The sequence below is a fragment of the Sturnira hondurensis genome, unplaced genomic scaffold (assembly GCF_014824575.4).
Source record: "Sturnira hondurensis isolate 20B ecotype Veracruz unplaced genomic scaffold, ASM1482457v3 Scaffold0000780, whole genome shotgun sequence".
NCBI lineage: Eukaryota > Metazoa > Chordata > Mammalia > Chiroptera > Phyllostomidae > Sturnira > Sturnira hondurensis.
Window position 1 is genome coordinate 11,813,831 of NW_028073411.1, and position 24,590 is coordinate 11,838,420.

General features: G+C 36.5%; 1 protein-coding gene across 7 annotated transcripts in view; it reads right to left on the reverse strand.

Moving 5' to 3' along the window:
• Nucleotides 1-508: 508 nt before the first annotated feature.
• Nucleotides 509-24,590, reverse strand: part of CPEB2 (cytoplasmic polyadenylation element binding protein 2) — a 64,781-nt gene continuing 40,699 nt past the window's right edge. For all 7 annotated transcript variants that reach the window (XM_037045701.1, XM_037045683.1, XM_037045669.1 and 4 more), the window contains 6 exons: nt 20,541-20,711; nt 19,543-19,632; nt 12,288-12,406; nt 11,884-11,998; nt 8,175-8,356; nt 509-4,493 (listed from right to left, as the gene is read on the reverse strand). In XM_037045701.1, the coding sequence (XP_036901596.1) occupies nt 4,266-4,493; nt 8,175-8,356; nt 11,884-11,998; nt 12,288-12,406; nt 19,543-19,632; nt 20,541-20,711 (905 nt within the window). In that variant the 3' untranslated portion in view covers nt 509-4,265. The remainder of the gene's footprint in view (nt 4,494-8,174; nt 8,357-11,883; nt 11,999-12,287; nt 12,407-19,542; nt 19,633-20,540; nt 20,712-24,590) is intronic.

Here is a 24,590-nt window from a genome sequence, read left to right on the forward strand (position 1 = left end):
TTACAATGAGCACAAGACACCTGGGTCCCGGTTACTCTCGCTGTACCTCCTCTCTCTCTCCAACGTGGTCACCGAAGAACTCGGAGGCTGCGCAGAAAGTGCACTGAAAAACTACCGACGAGTGACTTCCAACTGGAGGGTCTCTGAGGAAGCACCGTGGAAACTGTGCCTTTAGTAAAATGGTCCACAGCTTTTCAGCTTTTTTAGTGCGGCATCACTTTGGATATGGTCACACTGACCGTCTGTAATGCCTGCAACAGCGAAGTTTCCATGTACGTGTGGTGGCAGGGGCGGGGGTGGGGGGTGAGCGTGGGAGGGCCGATGCAAAGGGTCTTTCGGGCAGAACTGCTGGATTAGATCATCTCCACAGTTCTCTCCCTGCACTTGCTCTAGATGTAGAGTCAGCCTGGGCTTCACAGCATATTCATGTCGCTAAACTCTCCTGCAAGATTTTCTTGCACTGATGGATATTTTGATAGATTTGAAGTGAAGAATAAGATTCCACAACTATGCCAATAACTTAATAGTTTATTAGTCAGTCAACAATATTACAAATATTTAAAAATTACTTAATATAAATAGTTGGCAGCAAACTATTCCATTACAGAGTTAAATTACCAGTACAACAGACAGACTGGAGATTTAGACACTTGGAAGATAACAATAAAATAAACTAAAATAGTTTAACTAAAAAATTTAAGCTGAAGGCGTTTACCTAGTGTCCATAAAATCATGGGTTCTCTTTTTATTTAGAAAAAAATAAAAAACAGCTTTAACACCCCATTAGGAATATAAAATAAAATCAACTGAAAATATTAATTTGCATATCAAAGAACCATTTATAATTACAATCCAAACACTCCATAAACCACTTGTGCGATTCTATACAGAAACTGGGAATTAGAAACTAGTTGCTTTAATATTACAAAGATTTCAGCTCCAAAAATAATTCAACATAAAATAAACTTTAGCAATTAGTGTCATAAAATTATATATTTCCACATAAAAATACAAAATAATATTAATGACAAGAATATGAAAAATTATTCCAAGTATTTTACTACTATTAAAATAAAATAAAACCCAAAAAAACAAAATAGAAATATGCATGAAAAAAGTCTCTCCTTTTGTTAGCAAAACACTATCCAAAATAACTACAATCATTTACATCAGTACAAAGATTTCTGGATTTAAAAAATAGTTGCAATGACAAAAGGGGTATCTTTTCTGACAGTAAAAAATGACACTGTGGATAAAATCTGCAAAATATGCAATGAAAAAAATAAATTTGCATTAAAAAGGTTTACACTGTTATTTTTTTATACAAACATTAGAAACAGTATTGCACATCACGACACAGAATCGAGGTTAGTCAGCCTTCCAAAATGTGTTATATTCAAGTTTTGTAGCATCTTTGAGGAGAGGCTCTGTGCAGCCAGATGCAACAGGGATAAAATGTCAAGTGTTTTCCATACACAAATATATAAATGCTAAATGTTTCCTTCTTAACAAAAAGTGTGGATTTTTAAAGTATTTTTTCCTCCATAGTCATACTTTTGGGCAGCAATAAGAACATTTAGAGAACACAACTGAAGAAGCTTTGAAAATACAAAAATACAATCAAAATTAATAATCTCTACAAAAATAGTAAAATAAATATGATTTGTAAATTAAAAAAACCCTCCAATACAGTGTTCAACAGTTAGAAAATAAGAATGTAGTACATAAAAGGCAAAAAAAAAAAAAAGGTAGGGGTAAGGTGGGAAAGGGTCAAAATATTAGGTTAACAGCTTTAATTGTAACAGAAATGAAGGTGAAACAAACCATCCATTTCTGTCATTTTTACCCGTGGCAAAGAGGGTGTTCTATTACATTTCCCTTCATTCCCAATATTTATTTTTGTTTAAGAAGGGAATGTGATTTTCAACATCTCCAATTATTTGCATCATATAATTTATTTTACTGTTCATTATTTAATACATGAAAAGGCTCTTCAATTTTAAACACGAAGCAGAAATTATGAAAATAAAGTTTAAAAATCTGCGAAATTAAATATCTAAATAATTAACATTGCAAAACTACTGATTTCTTTTCTAAATTCCAAAAATTGAGGTATAGCAAAGGAGATGTCATCAGTCAAAAAAAGTGTGCCATAAAATAGCTGACTGTTGGAAAAATCTCTCACAGAGATATAAAAATAGTGCATAACAAATGTCAAATGGATCAAGGTTGGCAGGGCTAAGGTTAGAAAGGAACACTCCAAAAACCTGGAGGATCATGGTTAAGTAACAAGTAGGGAACATCGACAAATAAATTAGTAAAAAGCTCTTCTGAAAACAGCATCAACTTTAAACATTAAAAACTTGAACCACAACCACAATAAAACAGCAGAGTTAGACATGAACCCCATATTTTACAGTACAAAAAGCACACCACGGACAACCAATGTTAAGATCGACAATTTGCTCACATGAAGGATTGTCCCAAGGGGTTGCTCTAAGACAATACCCTTGCAATTTTCTCTCTTTAGAGTCAAGAATCTTAGTTCTGCATTAAAAAAAACATCTACCATTGTTGGTGCTTTGCTTAGATTGCAGAGTAACTTTTACATTAAAATACAGGGGCTGGTTGCATTAAAAATGCTCTAAAGAGAAAAAACGTCCCTAATGATACTCTAATAGTGTTCAGTACCGAGAGAAACTCATCACCTGTCGCATGTTTCCATGCTACTTTCCCAAAAGCTGCAAGCAAAGTCACTACCAAAATTCCTTCATCAAAATTTTTTTAAAAAGCAATTCTTAACCACTAAGAACAACAGTGTTCCATGCAACAGTGACCCCAGTTTAGACAGAAGACCCCAATATATATAGGTCAAACATGTAAGCAAGTTCAAGACAGATTTCACCATTGTCTTTAAGGTAAAATTGAATTTTATGCAACTAGCCATCTGTATATTTCCCCATCTCCATTTTGACTTTACTTAGATTTACTAAAGTTTTGCATTCTTTTATAAAAGTTCATTTGTTTAAATATGGGCTTCTTGTGGGTCTTACATTTGGTGACTGGTTAGCAGTGTGCTGGCCATCTTTGGTTTATAAAGGATGTCTTAACCATGAACTATCAAAGGGGCTAAAATCAACTTGGTTTAAAATTCTAGTATTTCTCTTTTACTCAATCTTTTACCTATACTATATCACTGCACATGAATTAGAACCGCACATCACAAAATTGCACAGGGATTACAAATATTACATCCAGTCTGCATAAAATCGAATTCCACTACTGACCAGATCACAAAAATGGCTGCACTCTCTAATCTAAAGCTAATTTGCATATTATACACATGTAGGACAATTTTTTAAAACTTGAAGTCACAATAATGCATGCAAGTTTGCTTTTTTAAAACAAATTTTTAATAATTTGTTCATGCTAACTAGATTCAAGAGAGCTTTTTTGAACATTTGCAATACCTCACCTCTTGTTAGTTAATAACTCTAGTGCATGCATATGGTGTATACAGGTAAGTAAACATGCATTTTTTTTCACATTCTAAAACTATGGCAGTTTAGGCCATATTGTGCTGCCTGCATTTTATCTGCAATGCAGTGTGTCTCTAACGTTTTCAATCCCGTATTAATAGGTGGCATTTACACATAACACCTATATAGCAGCAAAGCTAATACAGCTTGTGATTAAAAATGTTTAAAAATAGCTAATAAATCAGATTATCTTGAGGTATTATTTCTTGCAAGTCAAAATGGAGAGCAAAAAAATCAACCCTAATTTTAGTTTATGTATACACTGAAAATAGCAACAATAAAAATAAGCATTTGTAGCAGACATATTCCATCTTCACTATTATTTTGCTACCTTTGGTAAATTACTGGGGCAGATCTTGAAGTTAAAAACCCACGTTTAGAAATAAGTGCACGCTTCACCCACTATATAGCAGCAGACTGTTTGCCCCTACGCAAAACATTCTCATATCTAATTTTAACTTTACATATAAAAATAACTTGGAGAAAATACAAAAAAACATTTTATTTTAACATGAAAATATCACAAAAATTAGTAAGCCTGAGATGTAGGGTTTTGGTGAAAAACAAGAGGCTTGTAGTGTTTTGGCTGCTGATAAAGATGCATGTATTGATAGCTGGGGTGAGAGCAGAAGAATGCACTTATTTCTTCTGCATGTCAGTACCTTCCGACACGGTAAGCCACATGCAGCCTTTCTTTCCTTGTTAAACGGAGGCAGGTTTGCTACGCTAGTTCCAGCGGAAGTGGATCTGACGTGGGCGATCAGCACCTTCCTTTACCAATGGCTTATGGAACTCACGTCCTGCACGAGAGTGGATATTTGCCCAACAAAACTCACAGTAATACTGCAGGCAAGTGACATTGGCACAAAAAAAGGGAGCAAATTTTCCACCACAGCGTGCGCCCTGGCATTCATCACACATCTGGTCATCTAGCACATATGGCTTTACCTCTACCTGGAAAAAGAGAGAAAAAAGTCTCATGAAGTCTGCTTCAGAAATCATTGTAGTGATAATTTAAAATGTCTTGTCGAGAAAAAAGACCAGCTTGAATGTTGAGAAAGTAGGCAGTTTCCTGGGGAAATACTTTACCATACAGTAAGTTTAAAACACTCATTTTGTTCTTGAACTAATCATCTTTTTATATGATGTTTCATGTTCATAATTGACCATGTGATTGAATGAGCACTTAGTTTGGTAATCTTTCTGTATTTACGGTAATGTAATTTTCAGAAGACTATAAACTGACTGGTATTTACTGTATTTTCCAACGACAGAAAATACTTTTAAAATCTATAAAAGTCTAATTGATTTGCAAAGCATTCCACCCTCGCCTTTCTTGAAGTAACATCTTAGAAGCACCTGTGTGTTAATATTTTCAGAGGTGATTCTGAGTAAAAAAGTAAAAGGGTATGAAGTGGTCACGGAAGACAGATGACTTTCACATCTTTTTCCCTTCATTCCAACACCACCTGTGAGATGGCACAGCCCACACAGCCACTGGCTACAGCGGTGCTTCTCTGCTGCAGGCGAGAGCCGCGCCTTGCTGGTGAATAGCTGCCTCAGAAGCAGAGCCCTGTAACGTTACTGAGGCCGTGCCTAGACTTCTGTGAACTTGGCAGATAGAAAGTCCAAGTCCCACTGGGACGGCCTGACTTAGTAGAAGACCTCAGACTCAAAAAGGTCTGAGTGCTAAATCTCTTAACCTGAGGATAAAAGAAGCTGTACAACGGAGTGAAGATTCGATTATGCAAATAAAAGCACGCAAGACAGTGCTCAGCACGTGGTAAATACTCTCTGTACATTAGTGTTAGCTACTATTAGCTGAGATAGCCTTGCCTTCTTGTTTGGAATAACTACAAATGAAAAGTTACTACCTCTGTCTAACGAAATAGTGACAGGCAGCCTGAAATTTCACCCTTTCCATAGGAGAGCAGAGGAAACTGAGTGTCCTAAGAGCCTGGGTTTAGATAAAGTAGTGTTCACTTGCAGTAAACAGTGACCCAACCGCGTCTACCATGGAGTCACTGAAATACCTGTATGTGTGCAGAAATTGAACCTGTAAGAATATTTTCTGCAGCATTATTTGTAATAACTACAATTATGACAACTGGAAATAAACTACAAGTTCACAAAAAGAATTGTAAAAAAACTTTCATAGAAAGTTTGAGAGTAATAGAATTACATTATTTATATTTGTATTTCATCAATTAGAGTTAAGATAAAAATATTTTACATATATTAAACATTTTGCTTTTCTGAACTGTCTGTATCTTAGGCATATTTTCCTGCTTCAGTTAAAACAAAATTTTTAAGTTCTCTTTGCCAGTTAAGGATTTTTAACCTTTTCTTCCATTTGGCCTTTTTAAAATTATCTTTGACACAAATTCTAAATTTTTTATGTTCCATCTTTATCTTTCATCTTCTTCCTTATGGATTCTATCTTGGTTGCTAGGCTATTATTTTTGATTCAGTATTTTAATCATAACTATAATGAAGGAGGAACTTCACTATGACTAAAAAATATATGAAAGTCGCATAGGAACTACTGGATTTCACGTCGTCACATGATAAATTCCGTGAGCACAGGGAACGTGTCCATTTGCTCAGTACTCAGTACCTGGTACCTGGCAGAGTACCCAGCACAAGGTAGAAACTTGCCAAGTATTTGAATAAGAGTGGCCCATTTATACACGCTTTCCAGATTTCTTTCTCACGGGCATTTCTTGCCATGGATTTTAAGCAAACTGAAGATAATTTCAGTGCTGTTTACTTTATTTCCATGACACCTCATAAAATGCTAAGAGCAAGTATCAAGAATTAATGTCAAACTATTGAATACAATTTTACAAATACATTTGCTCTTTACAAATAAAGATCATTATTAACCAGAAATAGATATTGAAATCATCCATTTTAAATCTAATTTTTCATCTTTGAAGGCTGTGATTTTGAGTTAAGTAGATATTATTTTATGAAGCTAATCTACTTAACTCAAAATCACAGCCTTCAAAGATGAAAAATTAGATTTAAAATAGATGATTTCAATATCTATTTCTGGTTAATAATGATCTTTTAACAATTAACTTTTGTACGCGAAACAGCTTCATCAATTTTTGACCTATTCTTACTTTCCATAATACTTTAGTAGTATCACGTATCTAAAAAAAAAAAAACTTCTCTTAGGGATTTCAATGCCTTTTTAAGATGGCTTGTGTTTCTCAACTCACTTGTTCTGCATCTGGGTTGCTATTTAGGAATTGACACTCTCCCCCAAATACTGGCCCTTCACTCTTTGGAAACAAGAGGTATGAGGTATGACCATGCAACAATCTTTTCCCTCTGCTTCTGCATGTTAGACAACTACAAAAAATATGAAGCAAATAATTTCCTCGTGACTGTATCACCTCTCTGCAAAAGCAGGGTCAGACTACCACAGCAGTCTACAGCGCGGCTGCACACTAGGAAGGAGCACCTGGGGATGGGGACACCTGGCTGCATCCCAGACTGACCACGCAGAATCTCTGGGTAGGAGTCAGACATCAAGGCTTTTCTAAAGCTTCTGGTGACTTTAGTGTGAAGCTGAGGTTGAAAACCACTGAATTAGAGAAACTCTAAGGTACAAACTGGTTCAAAAAATTTCGTATGCATGTCAGAATAAAAGTAGAACCCCTTCTCTTACTTTTACCACAATATTTTAAGTAACGATGCCACAAAACAATGCTAAACAAAAAAAGCACTTTGCATGTACAAACTGAACATGTGCTGTACTTCTTTTCCAAACAGTATGGTTTGGTAATTAAATTGACGGCACTTTTAAGAGTTCATGGTCTAGTCAATTAGCATTGGTTTATCAGCCCCCCTCCCCAAATAGTCATTTATTGTACAGTCTCCAAGAAGAACCTTCAAGACCCTGTTACACTGGGAAAATAAGAACCCACTCCAGTGATAGCTACTAATCTGAGTATATGAGAGCTAATTTACCTAACAGTATATCTCATGTGTACTATAAATGTAAACATTCTTCGTTTGGGACAATTATTTTACATATTTAGTTTATTTGCATATTATTTGTCTTTAGGGAAATGTACACAATATATTTTTATTCTAGATCTTATAACAAATTAAAGATAAGTAACACTTAAATAGCACTTAGTAACAAGCTCTGTTCTCAGTGCTGCTACATATGTGAATTCATTTATTTAACCCTCAAAATAACTGTGAGGGAGACAGCGTTACTGGTTTCCATTTTGCAGTGAGGGGAGCGAGGCACAAAGAGGTCGCTTTGCCCAGGATTACAGAGCTAACGGTGGAAATGGGACCCCAGGTAGTCCAGCTCCACAACACAGGCTTTAAAACAAGCTCTGCGCCCAAAGTTAGAAGGATATTCAGACCTTATTGGCTAATACAAATTTTTGACATGCCTTAAAATGCCATTTATATATTTTATATTATACCTGAAGCTTAAAGCACATTGAAAATTTTTACATTTCAGAGGTATTTTGATACGGTATATATCTTTCAGAGTTAAAGGGGTATAAGAATATTCAGTGTTTGAATTACATTAACTCAGTATTTCCCTCATCATTATTAGCACCTTATTATAGGACAAAAATGACTTTCTAGTGTGCAACTTACGCGTTTGTCGATATCACCGTGCTGAAGCTGAACAAACCGAGCACTGATGGCTGCGATATAGCTCTGCTGATTGGAGAAAGCCACTCGACCAGCACCTTTTGGGTATTTCAGCTCAGGGTCTGTGTCAATTCCTGCGTAACAAACTCCACCATACAGCCGGTCCATGATCATAGCAAGCTCCACTTCAAAAGAAAAAGAAGTTCGATCAAATGTGAGAGAACACAGTAAATCAACAACTTGTAAGTGCTTTTTAAAAAAGTCAAAGTCAAGCCCTGGCTGGTGTAGCACAGTGGACTGAGCCCGGGCCTGCGAACCACAGGATCGCAGTTCGATTCCCAGTCAGGGCACATGCCTGGGTTGCAAGCTGGTCCCCTGCAGGCCAACTCCCAGCAGGGGACGCACGAAAGGCAACCATACATTGACGTTTCTCTCCCTCTCTCCTTCCCCTCTAAATATAAATAAATAAATAAAATATTTAAAAATAATAATAAAAAAGTCAAAGTCATTTGATATCCAGTTTCACATTCTTTTCTAAATCCTCTCTTATCACTTGTACACTAGATATCGATTGTTCTCATTACAGAAGAACTATTTGGTTGGCCAAAAAGTCCATCTAGTTTTTTCTGTAATATAAAAGATACATTTTTCATTTTTACCAGTAACTTTATTCATTTTGATATTCTGAGTATGTTGGTTATCTCCCCCCTGGTATTACACTGATTGTTCTCAATTAATGTTTTGATTTGATCGCTATCAACTCTACCCGCCGTGGAGCATTGTCCAGAGAGAAATTTCCAGCATGAAGCTTCGTAAACCATTTTTGACGTGTTTGAGTCATCACAGCACCTTCTCCATACACTGCACAAATCTTTTTTTTGTATTTCAGTTGTTTTTACCTTTCTTGAAATACGAAAGCATACTGTGCCAAAAATGTTATGTATTTTCTTCTACCTTCAATATTAAAATGGCTATGCAAAAATTCACCAATTTTGACAAGTTTTTAAAAAAATGCACGCTGATAGGACAGCTGTCACAATACTATCTAACAAAGCTGTTTCAAATGAAGTTAAAGACAACTAAGTGCCACTAGAGCCATCTTCCGGGGAAAAAAAGAGATGAACTTTTTGGCCAACCCATACTTTGGCAATTCTCCTCTCCACTTCCTGTATCTTCAGTTTTTCTCTCCACACTGGCTCCCTCCCAATATATGTAATTCGTCCCACCTTTAACTGCTTCTTCCTCTCGGTGACTGCTTCATTTCTCTAATTGCTGTTACAGTAATTCTCTTCACGTTCCCCTGATTGCTAAAAAATTTTTATACTCCTTAATCCCTCTCTTCCCATTCTTTGTTCAACCCTTCATAATCAGGTTTTCACCCCATAACTCCACTTTAATTGCTCATGTCAAGATCACTTTCCTATCAAGTTCAATGGTCAATTTACCCAAAGCAGCATTGAACAGAGTTCTTTTCTTCTTTCCCCTTGAAATATTTTCTCCATAGATAGCTCCCAGGATACATTACTCTGCTAATTCTCCTCCTGCCTCATTATAATTCCTGCTGTTCTTCTTAGTTCTTCCTCAACTCCTTGACTTTTCAATGTCAGAATACCCCAGGTTTCAGTCCTTGGATTTCTCTCCATACCCTGGCTTTGGTGACTCGATCCTGTGTCATGGCTTTAATCACCACCTACCTATTCTCAGCTCCTACACTCCTCCAGTCTGGGCCTCTTCCCCGGACTCCACCCTCATCTATGCACCTATCCACTGGACAACTCATATTGCTATTTCACAGATACTGCAGCACTCAGTGCATTCAAAATGGCACTCCTGATCTTCCACCATCCCACCAAACTGCCCCAGTGATTTTTTTGCTTATTCAGTTAGTAAGCAATGGAAAACATGAAGTTGCCAAGTCAGGACCCTTGGTTTTATCTCCTTCCATACTTGCATGTGTAATCCTGTGAACCTGACTGACTTTCAAGACATACCTGGAATCCAATCACTTCACCTTCATCACTAACATCCTGTTCCAGCTTTCATCTGGATCATGGCAGTAGCCTTATCTCTTTGCTGGTGATCTACCCCCTGTACCCCACCCTTGGTGTATTTGCCAAAGAGCAGCACGTGATAATCTTAAAAAATATGCAGGTTTCCTTCACTATCTGAAAGTAGAGGGTTCCCTACAAAACCTTTTGTAAAAATTAGGAACATTTAAAAGCAAAATTCCTCTATTTCTCTTGGTTAGTCCAAATGGGTGCTATTATATGTGTTTTATAAAAGTGAAGTAGTGTAAAGTAAATCAAACTTTTGAAAGTCAGGGACACCTGACTTTGGTAGTACCAAGTCAGGGATACCAAGCCGTTGGTGTTAGATACCAATGGCTTAGCTGAAATTTATACTTGGGAGCTCTGAAAGGTGTCAGAGCTTCCAAAACCAATACCCAAACCCTCCCAACAACATGCTCCTTCTCCAGTATTTCCTAACTTAGTAAAAGGTACATACCACTAACTACCTAGTGGCTTAACACTGAAAGCTGGGATTCTGTCTTTGCATCTGCCTAATGACAGCTGTTCACTTAGCTCTTTCTCCACTACTACCACTCATCCAAGCCGCCATTATCTGTATCCTGAACTGCAATAACAGGTAACTAAATTGGTCTACCAGTATCTACTCTCAATCCTCCATGAGTCACTAGCTAAAGAGATCTTTCAAAAATGAAAATGTGATATCTTCTTCTATTAAAAACTCTTCATTGGTCTCCCCTTGCTCTGAGGATAAAGACTAAATTAGTATATTAGACCTGTATGTCCAGATTTCCTGTTGATGTTTTCAATGTCTTCTTGTGTCTCTCTCCTCCTTCTAACCCCTGTCAGGCACTCTGGGTTTCTTTCAGTCCCTCTAATGTATTCTGCTTCTCTCCACTGAAGGCCTTTGAATATGTGGTTCTCTTTATCTGAAAACTCCTCATAACCCTCCACTACCACCCCCTACTCCTTCTGTTCCATCTTTATATGTCAGCTTAAATACAAGTATATTTAAATAACAGATTATATCACCTTCCCTGGCCATATGCTCTTTTATTCTCTATAGCCTTTCTTTGTAGCAGTTATGTTCTATTAGTATTTCTACATTGAGTAGTTCTTTAACCTACACCTCCTATACTAGAAGAGAATGTTCTCAGTAATGAAAGGGCCACTGATACACTTCATAGGACACATGGTATCCAAAAACTTGCCTGCACAGTGGCCACTTACATCTATAATTATGTTCCTCTATAACATCTTCCAGTAAGTCTCTGGTTCCTGACAACATAAGTTTATTATTTACTTGTCTAAAGTGCTATTTTTGAAATCCAAAATTTCTTCCTCAGATATCAGAATCAACCCACATAAAATAAAGAGACCCCAAATTCTCATATCTTAGCAAGTAATACTTAAGAAGTCAGAAGTATTTGAGTGGATTTTTCTTATAGAGTCTACTTGGCGTTAGCTATTAATTATCAGTAGATGAGGTCCAATTCTCCAGTTAGTTGATGGTTTCAGAACAGTTCTCAGAATCTGTCTCTAGCAACTACTGGACATAAAGAATCTGCCCCTCACCCATCCAATAGTGCCATGGCTGTAATAGCTACCAAATGTTTACTGAAATGATTAATTCGTATTTAAATGATTTTTAAAACACACACACATAGTGTCAGCATTCTACTCACCAGCCCTTAGTGGCCTGGGAACACCTCCAACAAAAATTGTTTTTCGGGGATCCAGAGGCTGAGATCCATCCATCACAAAATCACTATCACTTAAATTCCAAGGACGGATCTGAACCTATGAAGAAAAGGATATTGCTTTATTGGGTCTTATTCCCTTTACAGTTTATGCTGTTTTGTGCCAGTTAACAGTGGTTTTTTTCATTGTTTAAAATTTTGGATACTTGGGTTTGGAAACAAATTATTATTATTATTATTATTATAAACTATAGGCATGATAAATTATCCAAATTTTAAAAAACTGACCTCTTAACATCGTGGTTAAATTGTTTCCACTAACGTCTACTTTAAAACACTTTTTGGAAAACTTGCGTTTGTAGCTTCCAGTTCATGTAGGGTTTACTTACTGGTTTGTCTTTGATGGTAGGGCTGGAAACACACAGATAGAGTTTTCCATCTTCTTCGATACAAGCATCAATTAGTGCCTGAACTGAGCTTTCTTCTTGAAAGAGAAGGAATGCATAGCCTGTAATATCCAAGAAAAATAAGGCAATATTGTCAAGGAAAGTGATTATACCCCAAATTTCATTACTGCTTAGAAAATACAAGTTTTTTAAATGAAAAAAAATCTATCAAATAAGACTAGAATCATTGTACTATTTATAGAACACAATAGCCACAAAAACATATACACACAAAAACATATACTCAATAAATTAATTTGCTACTTTATATATAGCACTGAGGTATCAAGTGGTTAATTATTTGCTCAAAGTAAGTCACATAAGCAAGTAATTGGCTGAGTAAATTCAAACTCAGGTCAGTCCCATCCTCAAACAATTGGGAAGGATTCATCACTGAGCATATCAGGACCTGAAGCTTCCTGTGTCTTCAAGGCAAGAAGGTCTAGAGCATACTTGTGGGCTACAGCACACTGGGAAAGGCCCAGGAACTCCCTCGAGCAGAGGGAGATATCCACAGTCAACTCGACCACTTCCAATTGATACTAAGAAAACTACCTCAGGGAGGATGGCAGGAGCAGGTTCCTTCACGGTGGGTGAGAACTTGTAAATCAAGTCTCAACCTGGATATACAATTTTTTCAGTCTAGTGACTATTTAGACTTGTACAAAAAATCCAAGCTCTTGCTTAAATTCCTGTATCATCGGGAAATAGGTATCTTCCCCTCTTCTTATAACAACCAATTGTCAATCTTTAAACAATCCTGCATCTAGCAGGCAGAGCAGACTTTATTATAAAAAGGCAACAAACTTTACATTCCAAGTTTAGTGTTATGTGATTATTCCCAGCAGTTGATAACTATAAATACCTAAAAATACCCCTTTCCTTGACAGGATTCTGCGCAAACATGGAGCACTGTAATCTAGCCCGAAAACGAAGCCACCGAGCAGGCCATGCACATCTGTTCCATCGAACAATGGGAAGTGTGGGGTCATGTTTTACACAGATTTCAAAAAACACTGCTTGTTGCCGAAACAGCTTTTACTGCCACAAAGGTCTGATGTGACACAAAGCACTTCATTTTAATACAATTGTATTGTTTGATTGCATAAACAAGACATCAAACCAACCTACACAAATAGAAACTTCCAATTATGTAGGATTAAGAAACACATTTAAAAAACTTTTTAATTGCTAGAGACAATATAAATATGCTTGAAAAAATAAAAAAAAATGAAGACTAATTTTAAGTGAAGGCTTTAATTCTGATACAAAGCTGAGCATTTGAAAGCTATAATTGCTTTGTAATAATAGAAAGGACATAAGGCTAATTTACTAAAATAGTATTTTAAATTCAATATTTTAATGCTGCTTAAGTTTTATGACTTTTTGATACAATTATTTTCATATTAATTTTTAAACAATACCTTAAGTTCAGTATTTTTAATATTGCTTAATTATTTTTGTGACTATTAGGAACTGTTTATATCATAAAAGTTAATTAAGCAACATGACAGGTAAGCTATGAGCTTGCTAAGGAAAGCCACTGAATATTGCAATACTCTTACTAAAAATAAACCACCTATAGTTCTCTAGAACTTATTAGATCCAGCTAGCAATAGTCACATAGGGTGAACCTCATTTACTGCAAAGGAATCATACCTGCGTGGCTCAGTACCCAAGGGCTTAAGTCCCTGCCTTAATTACAAGGTTGCAACACCAACTGGAGGCTTCTACACCAGGGTTTTCCAAACCACGAAAAATGATGAATTACAGCAATGACAAAAATGCTTGAAAGAACATGGTTTGGGAAAACTGGTCTTTGGCAATGGCTACAATTAAGTGTAATTGTACCAAAAAAACCCTCCTATGATTTGCCATGCTAATACACACACACACACACACACACACACACACACACACACATTTTGTTTTCGGTTTGAGAAAACAAACTAACAACTGCCTTAAAAACCACAAAGATGACGACGACAATAACAACAGTAACAATAACCACAAAGATGGCAAGTATTCGGTTTCACTACATTTCTGCCAACACATCTTCCTAGACTTACACTCCACTATCCCTCCAGATGAACAAAAGGCCCATGTAAAAAATGTGTATGTCTGTACAGAAACCTATTCTAACTCCTTTTTAAAATTGTATTTCAATTCCTGCATGGAACTCAATTTTAACAGTTTTTATCTATCTAAACTGCACATTACCTTTCAGATTTAGTTCAAACCTCAGTGAAGCTTTGCCCCACCTACTTCAGGTCAATGTATCACATATTAGGCAATTATCAATCCATGATTACTGAGAATACAAAGATGAGTAAAGACAATCGTACAGATTACTGGAAGAACATGATGTTACTAAAATAAGTATGTATTTTTAGAATTGTAAAAACATACTATTGCAACAGTGACAAGTGCAATGGAAGAGGACAGGGCTAGGGAGGCTATACCCTGATTTGAACTCATGAGGTGCGTCCTGAAAGTTTCCTGTGAGCTACTGATATTTAAGGTGAGGTAAGTAGGGGATTTAGATGCAAAGAGAGTGGTCAAGAGTCTTCAGGGCAAGGGAACACCACACATTACAGTCCCGAGGCAGGTGCGAGAGAGGCCAGATTATGGAATCAGAAAGGAACAAGAAGCAATAGCGGGAGAAGAAAAGTAGAAAGATGAGGAGCCTGGAGAGCCAAAAGCATTTTTGCCATTACTCTAGCAATAAATAAACCACTGAAGGATTTTAAGCAGGGGAGCGCAGAATGGCACAATCAGATGAGTCAGAGAGATTACTCGAGCTGTGCTAAGGGAGGAAAACTGGAAAGAGCCCCAGATGCAGACAAGTAGTTCACATACACATCTGAAGGAGTCCTGGCAAGGGATGACAATACACAGGAACATTTGACACTAATAGGCATATGAGGGGGAGGGGGAGAAGGTTGAGAGAAGATCAAATGTATGAACAACAAAATGACAAGAACTACGTATCTGTCAACAATTGAATCTAAACAAAATGAGTAAGAAGGCAAAAACAGACTCATGATACAGAGAACATTTTGATGGTTGCCAGATGGGAGGAGGGTTAGGGGGATGGGTCAAAAAAGTAAAGGGCTTAAGAAGTTCCGATCGGTTGTTATAGAGCAGTCATGGGGATGTAAAGTACAGCGTAGGGAATAGAGTCAATAATCTAATAACTCTGTATTGTGTCAAATGAGTGCAAGATTTAGCAGGTTGGTCACTTAGTAAGTTATAGATGTCTAATCACTGGAGTGTGCACCTGAAACTAATATAACAATGTATGTCAACTGCAATTAAAAAATTTTAAAAATATAAAAAACAGATAAAAATGTAAAAAAAGACAACAGCCAACACACACACACACACAATAAACTTTATAAAAGAGTAAGATAGTAAAACTGTGGATAACAGTAGGTTAAAACTAACAAATATCTATATGGACCTAAGTTTTTCTTTAAACCAAGGATTTGGGACCTCCAAGTCTAGTAAATTCCAAAATCATGTGAAAATTCAGAGTATATGAAAACACATCTATAGCTTTAAATTTTCATACAGGCCTGGAATCTAGAATCCCTGCTCAAAAGATGTTCTTGAGCCCTTAAGTACATGATCTAAAGGCATAAAAAAATCATTGTATTATTGTATTTCTTTAAAAAATTATAACTAGCCATGGAGGTTCTATAATTCTCAGTGACAAAAAGTAGAGATGGCCCATGTAATTCACCATCAGGAACCCTTAGCTAATTTTTGTGCACCAATAATTCTAACATGTTTCTTTTCCTACAGCCAAAATCAGACCATTCAATAGGTCTACTGCAGTCTTTTCCAGGCTTGAAAATTCACTCAGCTATGAGAATATTATTCCCCCCCCAAAACTGTATTTCAATAATGCCAGAGAAAAGTCTTGGTCCTTCAACCTGCCCCTTTTTTCACTTCCAAGAATCTGCCATTAGGAATCTAACTGGCTGGAACATTAAGCTACTTCTTTCCGCCTTCCCTGAGTATTGTGGCCAGGGAATTCTTCCTTCCCCCATTGATGGTGGTCTTGTTTTACTCAAATAAATGTTAGCATGGTTTGTGATTCTTGTAATCTGGTGATTGGCCACAGCAGTATCCTAGCAATAAGTGACTAACACAAGTAGGTATTTCTTCACATCTTATGTCTTTATACAATTGGATGTCTGTTGCCCAGATACTTTCTCCTCTACCAGAATTAACCAACAGATGTGATCTGTGATGTGCTCTCTTGTGATCTGTGTCATTTGGAACATTTAAGTAAATTGTGCCATATTTAAACTACTCATGGGTTCATATTTTAGTGTCACTTCACACAGATCTTAATTTCACTGAGTAGAGAGGCAGTTTTTTACAATTCTGTACTCAAGTTACTTTAAATGATGCTTTACAGGAATTCCGGTCAAGATGGCAGTGTAGGCAGACATAGCTGGCCTCTTTGCGCAACTACATCAAAACTACAAACAGAACCACCATGACTCAGAATCATCAAAAATCAAGTTGAATGGAAGCCCGATAACTATGGAATTAAATGAACCACATCCATCCAGAATGACAGATGAAATGAGGGGAAAAGATGCAGAATGGGCTGGTCCCATACCCAGGTGCGGTGGATAAAAATTCAGAAGAGATACCCTGGGAGCAAGGACTCCTAGCCCCACACCAAGCCCCCCAGCCCAGGGTCCCAGTGCCAGGAAGATGCTGGTCAGTCCTCACAACTTCTGGCTGCAAAACCCAGCAGGAATTGAGGCACTATAGGAAACCGCTGGAGACCCAAGCGGTTCTTCTTAAAGAACCCACACATGCACTCCCCCTGAGCTCCAGCGTGGGGGTAGCAGCTTGAAAGGCACCAGTGGCACACTGGGAGAAACGGAAGGGTCTGGCATCGAGGCAAACATAGGCCATTGCCCTTTTTCTAAATCCTTCCCCCACAGAGCCAGCAAGCTGGTGCCATACCTGAGACTCCATCAACCTGGCTAGCCCTGTTTGACCCCCACTTGGAGATCCTCAGAAACAGCTCCCTACCCAACTTATCAGTCCACACAAGGAGCTTTTCCATATGAATGGCTAGTCTTGGCTCATGCTGAAAACTTCCTAAATCCTCTGAAACAAGCGACAGGGGCCTCAGTGAGCCCTGGCCCAGCACTAGCAGCAGCCAGCCTTGTTTCACAGCGCGGCTTTGCCTGGGAACCTATAAGCCCAGCACAAGTAGCAGCCATCTCAAATTGCTTTATAGCTCAGGCAGGTTGGTCCCCTGCCAAAGCGCAGGTGTGGGGTGACCCTGGCCTGTACCACCCAGGAAACCCCAGGGCCAATGCACCCAGTGGACGGCTAAAGACCATGGTAGAGCACCACCGCCCTGTCCCTGCACAGTTAGTTCTCCACAGAAGGTGGAGTTTTGTGGTCAGTGGTCACAGCCAATCCTTCCAGCTGACTGGCAGATCAAGGGTAAATCCCTCCCCTTGATCTGCCAACAAGGCTCAACTACAAGAGAAGGGTGTACTTAGCCCATACGGAGGGGGCACCTTGAGTGCCTAGCTTGGGTAATTGCAGGGGCTATGCCACTGGGTCCTATGGGACACTTACTACATTAGGCAACACTACCAAGACATGGAGTCAAAGCAGCTGTACATAATACATAGAAACAAATGTAGGGAGGCTGCCAAAATGAAGAGACAAACACAGGCCGAATGAAAGAGCAGATCAAAACTACAGAAAAAGAACTAAACAAAATGGAGATAAGCAATCTTTTAGATGCAGAGTTCAAAACACTGGTTTAAGGATGCTCAAAGAACTTAGTGAGGACTTCAGCAGCATAAAATATATCCAATCAGAAATGAAGGGTACACTAATTGGAATAAAGAACCATTTACAGGGAAACAACAGTAGAGTGGATGAAGCCGAGTATCAAATCAATGATTTGGAATATAAGGAAGCAAAAAACAACCAATCAGAACAATAAGAAGAAAAAAGAATAAAAAAAAATAAGGGTAGTATAAGCAGCCTCTGGGACAACTTAAAGAGGTCCAACATTCTCATCATAGGGGTGCCAGAAGACGAGAAAGAGAAGAAAATTGGAAATCTGTTTGAAAAAATAAAGAAAACTTCTTTATTTTGGTGAAGGAAATAGACACGTAAGTCGAGGAAGCATAGAAAGTCCCAAACAATTGGACTCAAAGAGGACCAAACCAAGACAAATCATAATTAACATGCTAAAGGTTAGATGAAGAGAGAATCTTAAAACAAGCAACAGAAAAGCATCCCCTAAGACTGTCATCTCATTTCTCAAAAGAAACTTTGCAGGCTAGAAGGGACTGGCAGGAAATATTCAAAGTCACAAAAAGCAGGGACCTACACCCAAGATTGCTCTACCCAGCAAAGCTCTCTTTTAGAATCAAAGAGCAGATAAAAAGCTTCCCAGACAAGAAAAAACTAAAGGAGTTTATCATCACCAAACCATCACTGTATAAACTGTTATGGGGACTTATTTAAGAAAAAGATGATGATCAAAACTTTGAACAATAAAATGGTGATAACTACAAATCTATCAACAATTCAGTCTAAAAACAAACTAAGCAAACCAGAACACATAGGATCATGGATATGGAGAGCATTTTGATGGCTGTCAGATGAGAAGGGGGTGTGGGGTAATAGGGGAAGAAGTGAGGGAATTAAGAAGTATCAATAGGTAGTTACAGAATAGCCATGGGAATGTATAGTATAGGAAATGAAGTAGCCAAAAAACTTATACCATGACCCATGGACATGAACAATGGTGGGGGGATTGCCTGAGGGACTAGGGGATGCTGGGTGAAGGAGGGCAAAGGGGGAAAAATCAGGATAACTGTAATAGCCTAATTAATAAAATATAATTAAAAAAATTTAAAAAGGCACTTTACACACAAAAAGTACTGAAACATTTGAATCTTTAAAATCATCATCAAAACCTTATAGAAAAAGTATAGCAAGTCTAGACTAGGTCTCTTGACTTCTCTGCCTCACCCGATACATATTACCAGCCTCTACAAATCACACTGTTAACTTTTAGATAAAGAAACAGTCATAATGAATTTAAAAAAAGAAAAGATGAAGTAATTGATATTGTCTCTTTTGCTTATATATAATTAATTCTCCAGCAAAAATTAATAATAAAAACCCTTACCTTTTGGTGGAAAATAGGACTTGCTTTCTGCCTTATGAGGCCAATCTACTACCAAAGGTCCAAATCTTCTGAAGCTAGCAGTTATTTCATCTTAAGAAAGTACAGTAATATGCATAGAAGTTAGATTTAATGATTCATTCTAAAAATTCCATATTTTATTACTTCAAAGATCTAATATTTAAAAGTACCAAATAGCCAAAGTTACAATATAAACTCTGAAGCATATTTGATATTCTTATTAAACTTATACATAAAAATAGCTATTTTGTCCAACTAAAGTCATTTTTAAGTAGCACATTGGCCAGAATAATCAACTCAGTATGATTTTTAAAACTTTACATAAAACTGTATGGATAACAATGCATATAGAAAAGCAAATCTTAAATATCACTGGCTTGAAAAACATGCTAACATTATGCTAAGTTAAATAGAGATCCACTATTGCTTGCTAAGTAAGGTTTTGGAGACAAAAAAAGAATGCTAAAACAACATGTGAAAATCTATAATACTCATAAATACTTACTGCATCTGACACATGCCAGGCAATTTCACTGAAACATATATAGGCCAAATCCAATATATGTTCTAGGTAATTTTATCCCATGGGAACTTTACTAAACTGATTAATATGCAGAATAATCTCCCAGTTTATTGAATCAGTGACTCATCTATTAGTTGTGAAAGAGAACAGTAGATTTTCCACATAAAATAGGTTCTATCCTTAAAAATATAAGTGGAATATCATCTAGGGTATGAAAATCCTATTTATTAAGGAAGTACTCACCATAGCAATATGCATTATAACATAATGTAAAGAAATAAACTTTAAAAAAGTTTTCTGTTTAACTGCCTCTACATTTCAGCAGGTGACAAAATAGTTAAAATATTTAAACAGAGATGGATGTCTATTCTAACTGAAAATCTCTAGAGGTACAAAATTCTTTACTCCATTCACCTTATATTTCAGTTTTTTTTATAAGTCCAAATCATCAACTTACCTTCATCAATATCTGGAGGAAGACCACCAACAAAAACTTTTCGAGAGAAGCGTTCTATTCGTTCTCCGTTTTGATGAGCTGAGTAACATGTGGGTGAGTTTAAAACACCAACTTGATCATTATGACCATCATCCAGCAAGCCATCATCAATAGGAAAGAGGGAAGAACGACCTAAAACATAACAAATTTGACTTGAATTTCAGATATTAGAAAATGATATATTAAAGCACACACAGAGTAATGACAAATTCAATGGCTTAATAAATGAAGGTGATACATTCCTAAGAGAAAGTAGGAAAATAAATTTATTTAAGAGAGAGAGTAGTCAAGCTAGAAAAGCACTCTGAGGTTAGTCAGAGCACTCTGTCTTAAAAGCCAGGCTAAAGGGCATTTTATTTAGTGTGTGAAGAAAATAACAATACAGGGGTTCAAACAAGCTAATGACATTCTTCTCGTGTTTTAAGAAGACTTAGCAAGTATGGTTAAGGTACGTGGAAATGAGCAGGTCAGAAGTCCTTCAAAAAATCCAGAATGGATGGATGGCAGGGGTGACTACAGTAGGAAAAAATACTGTATATGAGAAACAAAACAAGAGAAAAATAATGGAAAGAAAGAACCAAAAGGAGATTATAATACATGAATAGTAAGAACCACTGACTAAACATAAAAACAGTAAAGACCAGAAACTGGTGTAGGAAGTGCTGTGCTTTGGATATGTGAAGTTTCACAAGCTGATAGAATGTGGAAAACTATACTCGAACAACAATTAAAATTAAAAAAACCGGGGGAAAAAAGTAAATATATGAAGGCTGAAAATGAAGTGGAGAAAGGAAATCAGTCATATTTGAGGGGGGGCCAAAAAGCCCTGGAATTTATTTATTAGAATTTGAATATTTACTCTTACATGTTTAAACTTCAGTCACCTTCAAAGTACTCTTCATTTGATGCACAAACCTAACAAAACGTTTTATTTCCTTTGCTCAAAAGTTTTTGAACTTGCTAATTTCAATGCCTTCTAGTGCTTTTGCGATTTTTGTTTCAACCTCTATTGAACACTGGAAAACATTTCTCTTTGAAGACTTTTTTCATCCAGAGAAACAAAACAGACAAAAAAGTCACTGGGGTGAGATCAGGTGAATAGGGAAGGTGGGGCACAGGAGTGTTGCCGTTTTTCATCAAAAACTGCTGAACACTCTGCCTGGTGTGGGCAGGTGTGCTCGTAAATCACTCATTGTGAAAGGGACAAACACACTGAAAGAGTCTTACAAAAAAATTCACTGACGTTGAACACTGCCTCTCACAACACCAACTGGTAAAGTGATACAGATGGGTTCCTGGAACACTCACCTAGCTGGGGAAGCCTGTATTCCAAGGGGCCTGCTACCCTCCAGAAAATAATTCCAATTTTTTGTGTCCCCCCTAAAAGGAGTCAACTCAGCAGAGGTTGATTGTTTAAGGTTCTTGGAAATATCACAGATAAAAACTCCAGAGAAAAATGATGACGACAATTTTCCAAAATTTCTTTGGAAAATTTACAAAAAAGAAACAGAACACTCAAGGAGATTAAGAATTGCTAAGAAAAGTAAGAGTAAAGCCAAAATATTATTGTGACAGAGTGCCAAAGAAAAATAATGTAGTAACACAAAAAAGAACAATAAAGTAACAATATGAGATGTTAAGATAATGATTTTAAAAAATGATAACTGTGTTTGAGAACATGTATGATCTTTTAAAGTATCAGTTTTAATAAACAGAAGGGAATCACAATGCATGTAGAGCTTTGTAAAGTACAGATACATATCAAATGATGATTCTTCAGAAATTCATTAAACAAGGGAAAAAACAATGTAGACAGGTTGTTTTTCCATTGAAGTGGAGTGAAAGATTTTGTTTTTCGATAAGGAGACAATATATATAATAAATGGCATGTGCCTTAATACATGAATAAGATATTCAATATAAATATCATTATCATCTTGACAAATATGACACACAACGATGCAAGTGATATAAACAAGGACAGTCTGAAATATGTCAGCCTGCAGAGTACTGGGGTTGGGGGGACAAAGAAGGGGTTACAGGTTTGTTTGTGAACTATAGCTAGCCAGATGTTGGAAATAATAATTTGAAGTTTATAAGTCATAAAACAAGGACAAAATTCATACTGAATATAAGAAATAAGAATTATTCCACGAATTCAAACTTAATTTTCGTAAGTTATTCTGAAAGATACTCGTGTACTGAGCGCTTTGTAAATATTAATTTTATTTTCCCAATTCCTTTGCTATAAGAAATAAGGACTAATAAACAAATGTCAATCTTCTTTGTGGTCAATGGACAGAAACCTCTTCAAAATAATACTTTTACTGAATAAAATGAACCTCATCAAGATCTATTAAAAACAATATTAATTGTGAGTAACTGGTTCATAAATAAATAATTTTATATTTAAAAAACAAATAATATGAGGTGGAAAAACAACATACCTACTTGTTTTTGATTAAAAAAGTGATAGACTCAAATTTACAGTTCTTTCAGATATGCCAATACTTTAGAATTTTTTTCACTTTAAGGTGTTCTAACAAACATACAAATTTAGCAGTCCCATAAACACAATAAAGTCTAACAGATTTTTATCATGAGAAAGAAGTGCAGGTTATAAATATTTAGGGTCCATGAATGCAGTGGCTAAGGAAATTGCAATACGAGCAATGACAGGTAATACAGGTTACTCAGAATGACAAACTATTAGTGTTAACTCTAATATTGTTAAGTATAATTATATTATAACTACATTTATAATTATTCCATACTACTAACTATAATAACTAAAATATTATGTTAGTAAAATAGCAAACATCTACAATCTATTAACCAAAGTTCAGCTGAGCAAAGGACATACTAAAAGGCTGAGAATATACCACACACTCGCCATACTAACCAGAATCTTCACTGCTAAAAAAGGACCACTTTCTTTTTAGAATACGTAAAAGCTATAGAATTATTTAAAAGAGAAGTTAACTGAGTAAATGCCACCAACAAAAATATTACTTTTTACCTTGCCAATTATCCTTTCCTTTAACCCAAATTAAATTCATTATAAAAGGGGAACCAGTAAATAATTACATTTTCCATGTATAGTATACTTCAAACATACATTCTGAGAATTATACACACATACACTTAGTGCATGAAAATTACTGGCAACAAAGGTGGTAAAATCATATGAGCTGAGAGAAGTAGAATTTGGTTAAAATCTGATTTGGAACAAGCAAGCAAAATATGACCAATGACATTCAAATACGGAAAAGGCTGACAGGGTCCAGAGGGGAGAGGGGAGAGAATCATAGGGGAAAAGGGGATGGACTCACATGAACAAGTATAAAGGACACATGGACAATAACTAAGGTGGGGGGCGGAAATGGGAGGGAGGTGGGGAGCATGGGGCGGGGGGTGGGCAGGGTTGGGAATATAAGACAGAAAGATGTACTTGAACAAGAATTAAATAAAAAACTATTTAAAAAAATCTGATTTGGACTAGAATATTTACAATGGTTTTCAACTAAAATTAAATTCTCTTTCTTCTTTTTTGCTCTGAAACTAGGGTGTTTTTTTAGGTTCGTACACCCCAAAAGAGTGAAACTGGATGATAATAAAAACACAATATAAAATCTGTGGGATGTAGCAAAAGCTATACACTTACAGGAAAATTTCCATACTTAGAGGAAAATTTATAGTTTTAAATGCATACTAGACAACCAGAAATGTTTGAATAATCCTAGTCTATGCCATAAAAAAGATAAAAAACAGCAAATTAAAAACATAAAGTAGGATAAAATAAATAAATAAATAAATAAGTAAAAAACCCCAAACAGACCAACAGAAAGATAATCAATAAAGTCAAGGACTGTCCATCAAGTGGTCAGAAAAAATGGCGGCGGAGTAGGACGGAGCGACTCCAGTTCTCGTACCCCTGGGAGAAAATCCTGGCAGATCTGCTGAGGAACAGCACAATCAATTCCCCAACCAACAATTCCCCAGCATTTATGA